General features: G+C 39.3%; 1 protein-coding gene across 1 annotated transcript; it reads right to left on the bottom strand.

Annotated features, from left to right (window-relative positions):
- Positions 1-3,241: 3,241 nt before the first annotated feature.
- Positions 3,242-12,311, bottom strand: MRPS30 (mitochondrial ribosomal protein S30). Its single transcript, XM_004608417.2, has 5 exons — positions 11,468-12,311; positions 10,023-10,168; positions 9,191-9,296; positions 7,813-7,989; positions 3,242-5,046 (listed from the first exon to the last, which is right to left on the bottom strand). The coding sequence occupies exons 1-5, from the start codon at positions 12,048-12,050 to the stop codon at positions 4,757-4,759; spliced, it is 1,302 nt and encodes a 433-aa protein (XP_004608474.1). The 5' UTR covers positions 12,051-12,311; the 3' UTR covers positions 3,242-4,756.
- Between the last annotated feature and the right edge of the window lie 286 nt (positions 12,312-12,597).

The raw sequence follows: 12,597 nt of genomic DNA, 5'->3' as shown, positions 1-12,597 counted from the left end.
GGAAGCATATCCCTAACACACATAACAAGAATGGGATTCCAAACTACCTAGTTTTATCCTGCATCACTCTCCCTAATATAATCTGATTTCCAATTTCCTATTTTAACTAAGTTTCTCATTTATCCTCGACCTACACTTCCTCCATTATTTCTGGGCATAGAAAGTATTAACCCCTTATTGATGATGACCCGAAAAACAAAGTCATGTAGAAACATTCATTCAGATACGTAATTCTTCTGTTGCTTTTATGTCTTTATGATGGGCAGATGATAGAACTGTCCCCAATGAATCACACCTTTGCCAAGGGTGTGTTAATACCCTTGTTTTTCTTATGCGCTGAACATAATATGGCTTCTGGCCCAGTTTTCTTTGCAGGCTCTCTACAAGCTCACTAACCATTTGTCGCATTGTAAAGCTGCTCTCATGCCAAGAAACTAAAGGTTGTTCCCATCCAGCACTAAATATCCTAACAACTTAACAACTTCGCAAGTTTGAAGCTGATCCTTTCTTACTTAGCCTTACCTGGCCAACGCTAGGATGGGGCAAGGAAAAAGGCAAGGAACTAGACACACACCTAGAAGGTTCTTAGGGTCCCTAGTTCTGTGCTGGATTTACTCTTGGTGTTGCTCCAGAGGACCATCTGCAGTGCGAGGGATCCAACCAGGCAGCTGCTTACCAGGCAAGCCCTCTTATTTCCTGTATTGTCTCAAGCCCCTGAAATGACCTTTTAACACTAGATATTTTTTACCTTAAATTGTTTGATTGGAGCAATAGCACAGCCGGTAGGGCGTTTGCCTTGCACACACCCGACCCGGGTTGGATTCCTCTGCCCCTCTCGAAGAGCCCAGCAAGCTACCGAGAGTATCCCGCCCACATGGCAGAGCCTAACAAGCTACGGTTGGTGTATTCAATATGCCAAAAACAGTAACAATGGAGACGTTACTGGTGCCCGCTTGAGCAAATCGATGAACAGGAGAACAGTGTTACAGTGAATTGTTTGAAATATAATTAACCGGTTTTATGCATACTTTGCTTGCTTTTATGTACTCATTTTTATTTATTTAGATTCTCCCTTGATTTGTATTAAATGTATTCATCAAATGCAACACATTTTCATACTTAATAAGGGATTTTAGTTTTTCCGTATTTTTCCAATTGTCCCACATAACTACACTTCGGCTCTTCTAGATTTCCTCTTATGTCACTTTTCCTTGAGGAAGTCTGTAAGCACAGCTGTGACTGTAATCATTGTTATTGATTTTTCTGAGTAATTCATTTTTTTTAAGTTTTTATATAAGCACTGTGATTTATAATATCATTAAAAATAGTTTCAGGAAGCCAATGTTCTAACTCTAAATACACCAATAGCTGTCAGCATCTTTCTACCAGGGTCCTAAGAACTGATTGTTTTGTTTTGTTTGTTTTGTTTTGTTTTGGGGCCACACCCCTTGGTGCTCAGGGGTTACTACTGGTCCTATGCCCAAGGATCACTCCTGGCAGAGCACTGGGACTCCATATGCAGTTTCTGGGATTAAATCCAGGTATGCCACATGCATGGCAAGTGCCCTCCTCAATGGACTATCTCTGGCTTTCAAACAATGATTTGTAATACGTATCACTAATCCTATGTACCACAGGATTAGTGGTACCACTAATATGCACCACTTAATTGAAAATTCAGTTCTCACAGCTGTATAATCAGAAAAATGCCACATTTCATTCCTACTACCAAACTGAGTTATGCTCCAGAAGGGAGCATAAAATGATGCCCCCATAACAATGCCACTGAACTCCACAGCAGTGGTGCCCCAGAGAAGGGCAGGTGGGAGCTCTCCCCACCCCAAGGGACCCAGCCCCGGCAGCTGATTTCCATTACCCCACTGCCACACTCCAGGACACTTTCCACATGCTCGGGCCGAGCCTCACGCATGAGTGAACATATTCCTGGACACATCATCATAAAGGGAAATATATATATGTATACATATATATATACATATATATGCCTCTCGGAGAGCTTGGCAAGATACCGAGAGTATCCCGCCTCCCACCCACATGGAAGAGTCTGGCAAGCTCCCCGTGGCGTATTCAATATGCCAAATACAGTAACAATAACAGGTCTCATTCCCCTGCCCCTAAAAAGAGCCTCCAATTGTTGGGAAAAACGAGTAAGGAGAGGCTGCTAAAATCTCAGGGCTGGGATGAACGGAGATGTTACTGGCGCACACTCGAGTAAATTGATGAGCAATGGGATGACAATGATACAGTGATGAAAAGTACATAATTTCTGAATTTTTTTCAAACATCCTTCCACAAATTTATAAATATACTGAAGAGCAGAGATTAGAATTCTGCTTTGAGAAGACTCTTATTTATTCAGTTGCAAATGTCACTTGCTCCAAAACACATTTTCTAGAGAATAGATGGATCAAAATCAGCCTTAACTTACTTATACTACTGTTCTATCACTGTGGCAAATGTAGCTTGCATATTCTTGGAGAAAATCTAAGAGTGGCTAAAATTGTTCTGGAGTCAGCAAATACCAGCTCAGATTGCCCCAGCTCAGCTCAACTTGCTAGTTATATGGTTTACAGTATAACACTGGACTTTCTGCACCAGTAAGTTATCTGCAAATTTGAAATAGTATCTTGCTCACCAGTTGGTTACAGTGATTCAAAGAGTGAATATGGCTAAGAGATCATGTTCTAAAATACAGTGCAATATGAATTCCTGGCATTTGCAGAGGTATCAAGAAATGTGTGTGTGTGTGTGTGTGTGTGTGTGTGTGTGTGTGTGTGTGTGTGTGTGTTCTCTATTACAAATGAGATAAAATGTTACAAGGCACGGAAATAGGTGCTTCCATAGCCAAGTGTTTAAAGGATGGAATAATTAAATATCAATTAAATATAATCAGCTTAGGAAAAGAAATGGCATTACAACTGAACTCTAAGTACTTTAATTATATAGTATATTAAATGCACTTTCATGTGAATTAGCTCACTTAATCCATATAACTTGCTAAGATTACTTTGATTTATAGAAGCAGAAATCAAGAATGGAAACTTAAATTGTACAAGGCTTAACTGAATTAGAAAGAGCCATGATTAAGAAATATTTTAGAAGCCTGGTAGTACAAAAGGCTGGGTGCTTGCCTATGTGGAGCCAATCAGGGTTCACCCCATATTGCCCACCCCCCACCCCCGCCAAGTCCCATCAGGAGAAATTCCTTAGCACAGAGCCAGGAATAAGCAATGAGCAAAATTTTTAAAAATAATAATAAAATATTTTACTTAGAATATGGTGTAGCAGACTCTATATAGCAGCACTTGCCCAAGAAGGATTGATGGAAAGAAGAAAACAGGACTAAAGTTAGAAAACAATAATCCAAGCTTTGGAAACAAATAACTGGATTACCTTGAAAGAGAGAAGAGGGGAGAGAGGGAAAGAGAGAATGAAAGAAGGCAGGATGAGAAAAAAATAATAAATGGAGAGGGCAGGAAGGAAAAGAGAAAGAAAAGCAGCCATTTTTCATCAAATGACTAGTACCTAATAGTAAATTTTAAACTTTCACCAGAAGGCTATACAAAGCAACAGGAATGATTCTACAGTGGCCATGAGGAGTATAGTACCATGAGGTACTCAATTCGATCCCAGCATCCGCAAGTGTAATCCTGGACGCCCCCAGCACTGCTGGCCGTGGCCCTGGAAGTGCTCAAGTATTAACAATGTGGCCCTCGTGGTCCTGACTCATCTTCTGGCCCTAGCACTGGGCGACCAGCAAAGAATCACAAAAGAAGGAGCCCTAAGGACCCTGAGCACAGATTGGGAACCCTCCAAAAAACCTGAAAAAATGATTATACAAAGGAATTCTCTTTTCTTGCTAAAAGGATTTTGAATGAACCCTCATTCTCAAGATTATTTTGCCAGTGATATTTGATTTTGAAACATAGCAAACCTTGTTTTCTGAAATTTGGAATGGAGAAAAAACACAAACGAAAATGTTACATCAAAGTGCTGAGAACCTAAGCTATATAAAATTTATCAATTATCTGTGAGACCTTGGAAAAGTTACTTAAGTAACTTTTATAAAATATTTGTATAAAATATGTATAAAATATTTATACATGTATAAAATATTTTATAAAATATAAAAATTTTATATATTTAAAATGTATAAAATATTTATACACGTGTATAAAATATTTTTCATGTTTTAGAGAGGCTGAGCAAGGTTTTTAAACGTTAACCATGTTAGAACAAAAACCTTATATATCATATACAAATTCTATATATTTGTTAATAAATATATATTAATAAAGTATATATTATATGTTATATATACACTCTCAAACATCTAAATTATTGCCCTTATAGTATTTTCAAAAACATATGTAATTAACACTAGGTATTATATTTCAATTAATCTGTTACTCATATACAAATTTTCAAGGAGGGTATAAATCCAGCTATGCTTAGAGCATAATCCTGGCTTGTACTCAGGGTGCCTGATGGTGCTCAGGGAAATATATGTAGTAAACAAAATTATTGTTAGATCATTGCATCCAAAGTAAAAACCTAAGTTTACAAATCAAATATTTATTCTGCACAAAATGAGAGGTCTAGTCATAAATTAATATGTGAACTATATATCAAATCAATCATATAATATTTGACAATGTTTATCACCAAAATTGCTTTTATTGTCTATTCAGTGAAATTTAAGTAATCCCAGAGTGCTGTACCAAAAGTGTTTTTCTTAGTTTTCCAGCAGCTGTGATTTATCTTCTTTTGGTCTATTCAACAGAAAATGAACTATGTCAAGGAGAACATCATCATTAAAACCTTTCACATCATTATCTTCAATACTTTCATAAAGAGGTTTACTTTGAGTCCCCCAACATATATTTTTACGAGGATTATTTTGATCAGCTTGTGTAGTCAGTGCCAGAGTATTTAACTGGTAGCAGAAAAAGGCAAAGTATTTTCCATCTGTGACCACGCACTGGGAAACAAAAGGTCGAGTAACATCTGCTTCACTCCAGAAACCTGCAGAAGAACATTATAGGGAAATTCATACACAATGCATTTTACCCAAATCAAATACATCAGAGGGTACCATACCCCTCCTAAAGCCTAGATATTTTACCTACAAATTCCCAGAAATCTCTCAGGTTTTCCCCTCCTACTCCATTCTAATTTGACAGTTCATTTCTGCGTATGATTATTTCTTCTCTTTAGTATCCCTAAATTCACAATACATCTTTTTTAACAACTTGAGTTTTCAACAGTTTCGACCTTAATTCACTTCATCTGTCAAGAGTAGCAAGCTCTAATTATGCCAATCACTCTTGTATCTGGTATAAATGTTCAAATTTTACTTCAAATAGCAACATGTACCAGCCAATAACCAATTTGGCCATTTTCTTCAACAAATCTACCAAAGAACTGACTTTTAAGAACTGTGATCATTTCTCTAGATGTATTCTTTCTTTCTTTACATATCTTGAAGATGTGTTATGAGATCAATCTTCACAGAAGGTTCCAGGATGCCTTCATACCTTTGCTACTCCAACTGTCTGGCTGCTGCTTTCAGGATGATTGGCTTTTATCCTGAAAGAAGCAGCCCAATTTTTAAGCCCAACTGCCAGTGCCAACATGTTACTGTATTTCTCCATACATCTTTTCTTTTTACATTAGTCTTAATGGAGCAAGCTGATTATTTAAAAGAGTAATTATTTTTCACTATATAATTTATATTTATATAACTGGCAGTTATAGAATTCATTTTTTAACATGGACTTAATTCTATTACAAAAGGTGCTTTACCTTTCATGAACTGTGCCATTCTGGCATCTCCAAGAAAGCTCTAATATTACTTTTTCTAAATCTGTCTGACTTCTATTCCTACCCATTTATTTCTATTTTGGAAACCTAAATGAATCATTTTAAGCATAAGCCTAAAATATCTATATTTTGCATATATGCAACAGGTCAACTACATGTTCAGCATGTTCAAAGATCCCATTCTATCCCAGCACTGGAAGAGTAACTCCAAGCACAGAGCTAAAAGCAGCCCAGAGCACTGCCAATTGTAGCCCAAATACTGGGAGAGAAAGAGTTAGAGGGTGGAGGAGAGGGGCAGAAGAAACCTGACAATATTTCAATTTCTATTAAAATTTCTCCCTGGCAATCTATAAAGGATTGATCTAGTTACATGTGATGTCACTGCAGGTTTTATCATAAAATCCAAACGCTTCACAATGAGCTCTCAAAAACTTAGCCTGGTTTCAGATTATCTCATTCCAAATCCTTCCCCTCTCTTTCTACATGAGCTTCCATATCATTAAGTTTGTTCCACCTCACTAACTTTTTTTTTTCTCAGTAACTTTTTTGTGTGCTATTCCTTTTTGCCTACAAGTGAGCTTCCCCCAAGTCTACGCATAGTCAACTCCTCATCAGTCAGGTATGCTAAAATGGTCTCTTAAGACTTCCCCAAAACAATTGTTTAGATCCTGGCCCATATCTCAGTTACTTATTATTTTTTAATGTTATTGAGTATCTTTTATTATTTTTTTTAGGCACCATGACTTAAAATGTTGTTGAGAGCGTCAGGTATACAATGCTCCAATATTGTAACCTTCACTAAAGTACCTGCATATCTCCACCAATATCTCAGGTTCCCTGCCCCCCTCTGCACCCTATCGCCTTGGCCCTTTTACAGAGTGACTCCCAGGGTCCATTATCATTGGCCTGAACCCTTTCTATGTTACTTTATATTGCACATAGTCCATATATGAGAGATATTATGTAATTGCTCCTTACCAAGAACCTCACACTTACTGAATATACCAAGATCCAGCTATACAGCAGGAAATTACATGGCTTCATCTTTTCTTGTTACTGAGTAGCATTCCCTGTGTGTGTGTTGTGTGTGTGTGTATACGTGTGTGTATATATGTGAATGTATTATATATGTATGTGTGTGTATATATATATGTATATACAGATATATACATATATCACTTATATTACTTGTCATCCCGTTGCTCATCAATTTGCTTGAGCAGGCGCCAGTAACATCTCCATTTGTCGCATGCTAGTGTAGCCCAATGGTGCCTGCTCATTTAATATATACATCAGTCATTCAAGTCCTTACTCTAGTGTACTTTCCATATTACTACCAGTGGCTAAGATACTATGCTTATCATCATTTACGTTCCTATTATAATATATGCTCTAGGAAAGCAAGACTTCAAGACTATTTTTATGGTCAATAATACACAATAAGCAGTCTCTATTTACTGAACAAATGAATAATGTCCCAATTCTTGATATGGTCTTCGATTACATAGAACAGCTGTATTTTACTCTAAAATTCCATCTATCAAAAAATTTTTTTCTCTATTTTAAGCAAACTGCTATAATATACATATGTACAGTCCTAGGAATGGCTAAGAAGATCATCAGAAAACAAAATACATTCACACAATGGTGTGCAAAGTAAAATTCAAAACTGACTACTTCCCAACTTCAAATGCAAAATATTTAATTATGAGGTTTAAGAACAACTGTATTTTGTGCCAGCAAGATTTAGAATGTGCTAAGATCTACATTTCATATTTTATCTACTTTTTCGGTTTTTTAATTTAGTACTGAGGACCAAACCTGGGGCTTCACACATGCAAAGGTAGAACGATACTGCTGAGCTACTTCTCTGACCTCTACAATTATATTTTATCCAAAGAAAATAATATGAACTACTGAATTCTTAAAATGTCCTTCCAAAAAAAAAAAAGCATAAAATTAGGTTACCTTGATACATAGCTTGAGCTCCAGTCCAAGCAAAAAGACTTGCAATAGCATTAGCTCTGTAAGCAACTTCTATCTGATCAGCACAGTTTCTTTTTAAAAACCGTTCTCTTTCTAATTTATCATTTAATAGATGAAATTGGGTATGACCGTAACAGCATGGATCTGCCGTCTTTGAGCCTGAAGAGCAACAGAGACCAAAAACATCACAGATGAAATGCATATGTAAGACCTCTGGAGTATTACTTTTAAATCCAACCTGTTTCTTCTATACATCATATGATCAATACATAAAATACTCTAAATAGAGTGAGTTTATTTTGTTGATTATAATAAAGCTAAAACTTCACATCAAAGTACAATCTGCTATCGTCAACCTCACTATCACAGAAGAGAAGTCCAAAATGCACAGTATATTTAACATTTAAAGTTCCTCATTATTTCCATTTTTCAAAACCCTTAATCAAGGGTAGTTTATTATTCACCATAAAATACAAATATTTAATAACTTTTAATACATTTCTAAATAAACAAGTGTAAGATGATGGCATTCACAAGATAATAACAGTTTTTAAATTTTTGTTTCTGAGCCACCTCCAGCAGTGCTCAGAACTTACTCCTGGTTCTGTGCTCAGAGATCCTCCTAATGGGAGGATCATGGGGCCATATGGGTTGCCAGGATCAAACCCAGGTCAGTCTCATGTAAGCGAAGTGCCCTACCTACTGTACCATCTCTTGGGCCCCCTGACATCCTTCAATATAGTGGACTTTCAACCATAAGTTTCCCATAATTCACTCTCTAAAACCATAATGAAGGAAAACTTACCATTAAAATTTTATCCCCACTCATCCCCTATGGTTCCCCAGCACCAAAGAGTTAATTCCTGAATGGAGAGCCAGAAGTAACCTCTGAGCTGCACCGGATGTGACCCAAAAAGCATAAAATGGGCCCAAAGGATTACTATAGTTCTCAAGGCAGCTAAGAATGAAAACAAAGAAATATACCAAGCAAATATGAGGCCAGCTATCAAGCTTTATTAATTTTGGTATCAAAATGGTCATCAAAGTATATGTCATAAACACAAACTTATGTGAAAATGTCAACCGCCACCTCCTTCTCCTTCTGTACTCCTTAATTTTTTAATAAAAAAAAAGTTGTCATTTCTATTCTTATATAGCCTGTAATATGTATTTAACTATTCTTTAGATGTAAATACTGCTAATAGAAGTAGAAACAAGTAACATTTCAAATTTTAAAAAGAAAGAATATTTTCTTTCCAATTTTCAGGCATGTACCAACAGTCTGCAATTATGGATTATGTTCCTAATGGATTAGCTGAATCTCTCGGTGATTCATGTTTACATAAATATGGAAACTTACCAGTAAATATGTTATTTTCGTACTGCCGCTTGAATAACGGAAGTTTGTCTGGTTTGCAACTCATAACAGGGATTTCTAGAGGAGGAGAATAATCCAGTGGCACAAACTGAAAGAAAAAAAGTTGGAAGTAAACTCAGAAAAAAACCAAATACCACATATATTTGTTACTATATACTTATAACAAATATTGTAAGTATATATTTGTTACTTTCCTAGTAATTTTTTTAATTTCATAAATTTTTTAATGTTTTATTTATTTTTTTACTACTTTATATTATTTTTATCTTTGTCTAATGTTGGGCTAACTCCGACTAGACACCTGTTTGTACAAATAAAGTTTTCTTGGAACATAATTATGAACATTCACTTATGTATGATGTAGGGCAGTTTTTATTTTTTACACCATAAGACTAACGTGACTAACTGCAACAGAGACTAATGTAAAGACCAATACTGTCTGGCTCATTACAGAAAAAAATCCGCCAACCTCTAAAATTGACACAACACTTAAAAGATACTGCTATCCTCCAAAATAACTCCAAATAGCAAAGTGCCCAGTTCCTAGAAGTGAAAATGTCTTAGTATTATCAGTATTTTCCTACTAACATGAAAAAGATAAATATAGTCCTGAATACTAGTGCTTAATTTCACCTAAGATTATTTGACCGTGGTTAAATAAGCCATAGTAGCTTAAGCATCAGAAGAATGCCCGCTGAGACATATTTGAAAGAAAGACAGATGAAGGGCAAAAAATCCATCCTACCACTTTTTAGTCTACCACTCCCGTTACCTAGTCTACCTGTCAACAGAATCATGCATTATAAATCCTTACCTCTGGGAGTTGTTTGGATATTCGAATCTGGTTGTGTGGTTTATCATCTATTTGGTACCGCAAAGCATCAATTCTCCCCTTCCGATGACCAGAAGGAATAATTTCTTCACCCCGCAACCAATAAAAATGAACCGGACGTTTACAATCTATCAAAAGATATTAAAATATTTCATCTGATTATTAAATCTGATTATTTTTAGACCACCAAAGAATATTCGGGCTGGAGAGAGAGTACAGCATTTTGAGCACCTGCCTTGCATGTGACTAACCTGAATTGGAGCTTCAACACTCCATCTGGTCCCCTAAATCTAACAAGATTGATTCCTGGAAAGGAGGGAGGGAGGGAGGGAGGGAGGAAGGAAGGAAGGAAGGAAGGAAGGAAGGAAGGAAGGAAGGAAGGAAGGAAGGAAGGAAGGAAGGAAGGAAGGAAGGAAGGAAGGAATCTCAGCAATACTAATGTGTGTACCTTAAATTTTCAAAAATTACTCTAATGTAAGCGAGGCCAGTTTACTTGATAATGTAAGTTAAATACTTGAGACAAATAAAATGTTCAAATATTCACCACCCATTTCTCCCACTACTATCTAAAACTCAGCAAGCCATTCAGTTTCACGGTTTAGCATTCAACATAAAGAAAATAAGACCCACAGTAATATCAACAGAAACATAAAGTTTAATGAGAGTGGGAGCCAAAGCCTTCTGACTTTCTAATTCAGTATTACTAGTAACTCTCAAAGGTAAGGACACCTGTCCGTTTGATTGATCTGGGTGCTGACAAAGGCCATCAGTCTGAGTAGTTAGTTCCAGAAGGTTAAGACCACTTGCTTCTCAGCACAGAAATTTCCAACAATGGGGGGCGGGGGGACGACGACACTATGTTGGGAAAGGTTAATAAGTCATGATAATCAAGTCCCCTTTGAGAGGAAGAGTCAAAAGCCAACCCCCCGAGTGGCCTGTCTCTGTCTCAGAAATCAGTGGCGGCGGTGGGGTCCGGCAGTGCTCAGAGCCTGCACTCAGGAATCATTCCTGCCGGTGTGTGTGTGTGGGGGGGGGGGGTCCACACGCGGTGCCAGGGATCAAACAGGGGTGGGCTGCACGCCAGGGAAGTGCCCTACCCGCTGTTCCTACTCCAGGCGGGATCCACGGCAGTATCTGAGTGCAGGCTTTGAGTGCTGAGGCCTTAGTCTACCAAGCCCGCGCCTTTCATCTATCCGCGCGGGGCAGTTCCGGCGGCCCCGCAGCGCGGGTTCGAGTCCACACTGCCACAAGGACTGCCCTGGAACTAAACGAAAGACAGCCCCGCTGCGGGCAGTGCAAAGGCCTAGAAAAGAAAACCCAAAGCCTGAAAATAAGAAAAAAAGGGGGGGCGGGGTGCGAGTCTCGAGCAGGGAGCGGCCCCTCCATCCCCACCGACTCCCTCCAGGCGTGGAGGACCCGGGGCTCACCGAGGGCAGCGGAGGCCAGGATCGGGTTGTGCGGGCTGAGCAGCCCAGTGAGGGCGGTGACCAGCTGGTCCAGCAAGGTCGAGGCGAGGGCCTGGCGTTCGCGGTAGTTGGGCCCGCGGCGCCGGCGGCGCAGGAAGAAGTGCTCCTGCAGCAGGCAGTCGCGGGCGGCGGCGCGCAGGGCGGCCAGGTCCACGGCGGCCGCTCCCTCGGGCTGCGCCGGCCGCGGCGGCAGGCCCGACAGGTACACGGTCTTGGTAAAGCCCTGGTACCAGCGGTCAGCGTTGAGGGCGAAGGTCTGCGGGTACACCACGTACTTCATGAACTGCATCTTGGTTAAGATCCGCAGCTTCTCGTCCACCGACTGGGCCGCGTGTACCGTCGCCTGCCATCGCTCCACTCGCCGCTGCCTCGCCGCTTTGCTGTCGGCAGTGAGGGAGGCCACAATCGGTGGGTACCGCGCGGCGGAAACTGCCGCGGCGTCTGGGCCGGCGAGTTCCCGAGCCGCGCTGGCGACCTGCGCCGCGGTGTGCAGTGACAGCCGGGGGCCATGGAGCACAAACTTCAGTCTCCTGGCCGCCGCCATTTTTCCACAGTCCGTAAGCGGAAGTCAATCAACTGTCTCCGCCCCCTTACCAGGAAGAACCAATCGGAAAGCGATATCTGAACTAAGCTTGCGACGGCAGATCCTCATTGGACACGAGGTACTAGGTCATGTATCCAATTAGTTTCTCCAATTTAGTTCCTCCTGACTTGGAGCAGCTTGGGTTAAAGCAAGGAAGAACTCAGGAGTTCAGGTTTTCCGCAGGTTTCATGAATAGCAATAAAACTTTTAAAAGGAAGTGCTGCCACCTAGATTTCATTTCGAATAAAGGAAGCTTCTTGTCAAAAAGATGTTTCGGGACATTATGCTAAAATCTGGACCTTGGTTTAATTTAATGGCACAACACTTTCTGCTGTAGTCCTTTGGGGCTAAAATGATCCTTGAAAATATTACTGTTCAAGTCTTCTTCATAAGATACTTCTTCTGGTTTGTTTCCTTTATTTAATGTGAAGTTGGAACATGCTTTTGCTGAGCGATTTGAATATAGAATATTTGCAGGTCTTAATATTTGGCCTTTCTGTTTCTTCTA

This window comes from Sorex araneus, chromosome 1 (genome assembly GCF_027595985.1).
Source record: "Sorex araneus isolate mSorAra2 chromosome 1, mSorAra2.pri, whole genome shotgun sequence".
In the NCBI taxonomy this organism is placed as follows: domain Eukaryota; kingdom Metazoa; phylum Chordata; class Mammalia; order Eulipotyphla; family Soricidae; genus Sorex; species Sorex araneus.
The sequence above is the reverse complement of the archived record's forward strand: the minus strand, read 5'-3'. Positions and strand labels throughout refer to the sequence as shown.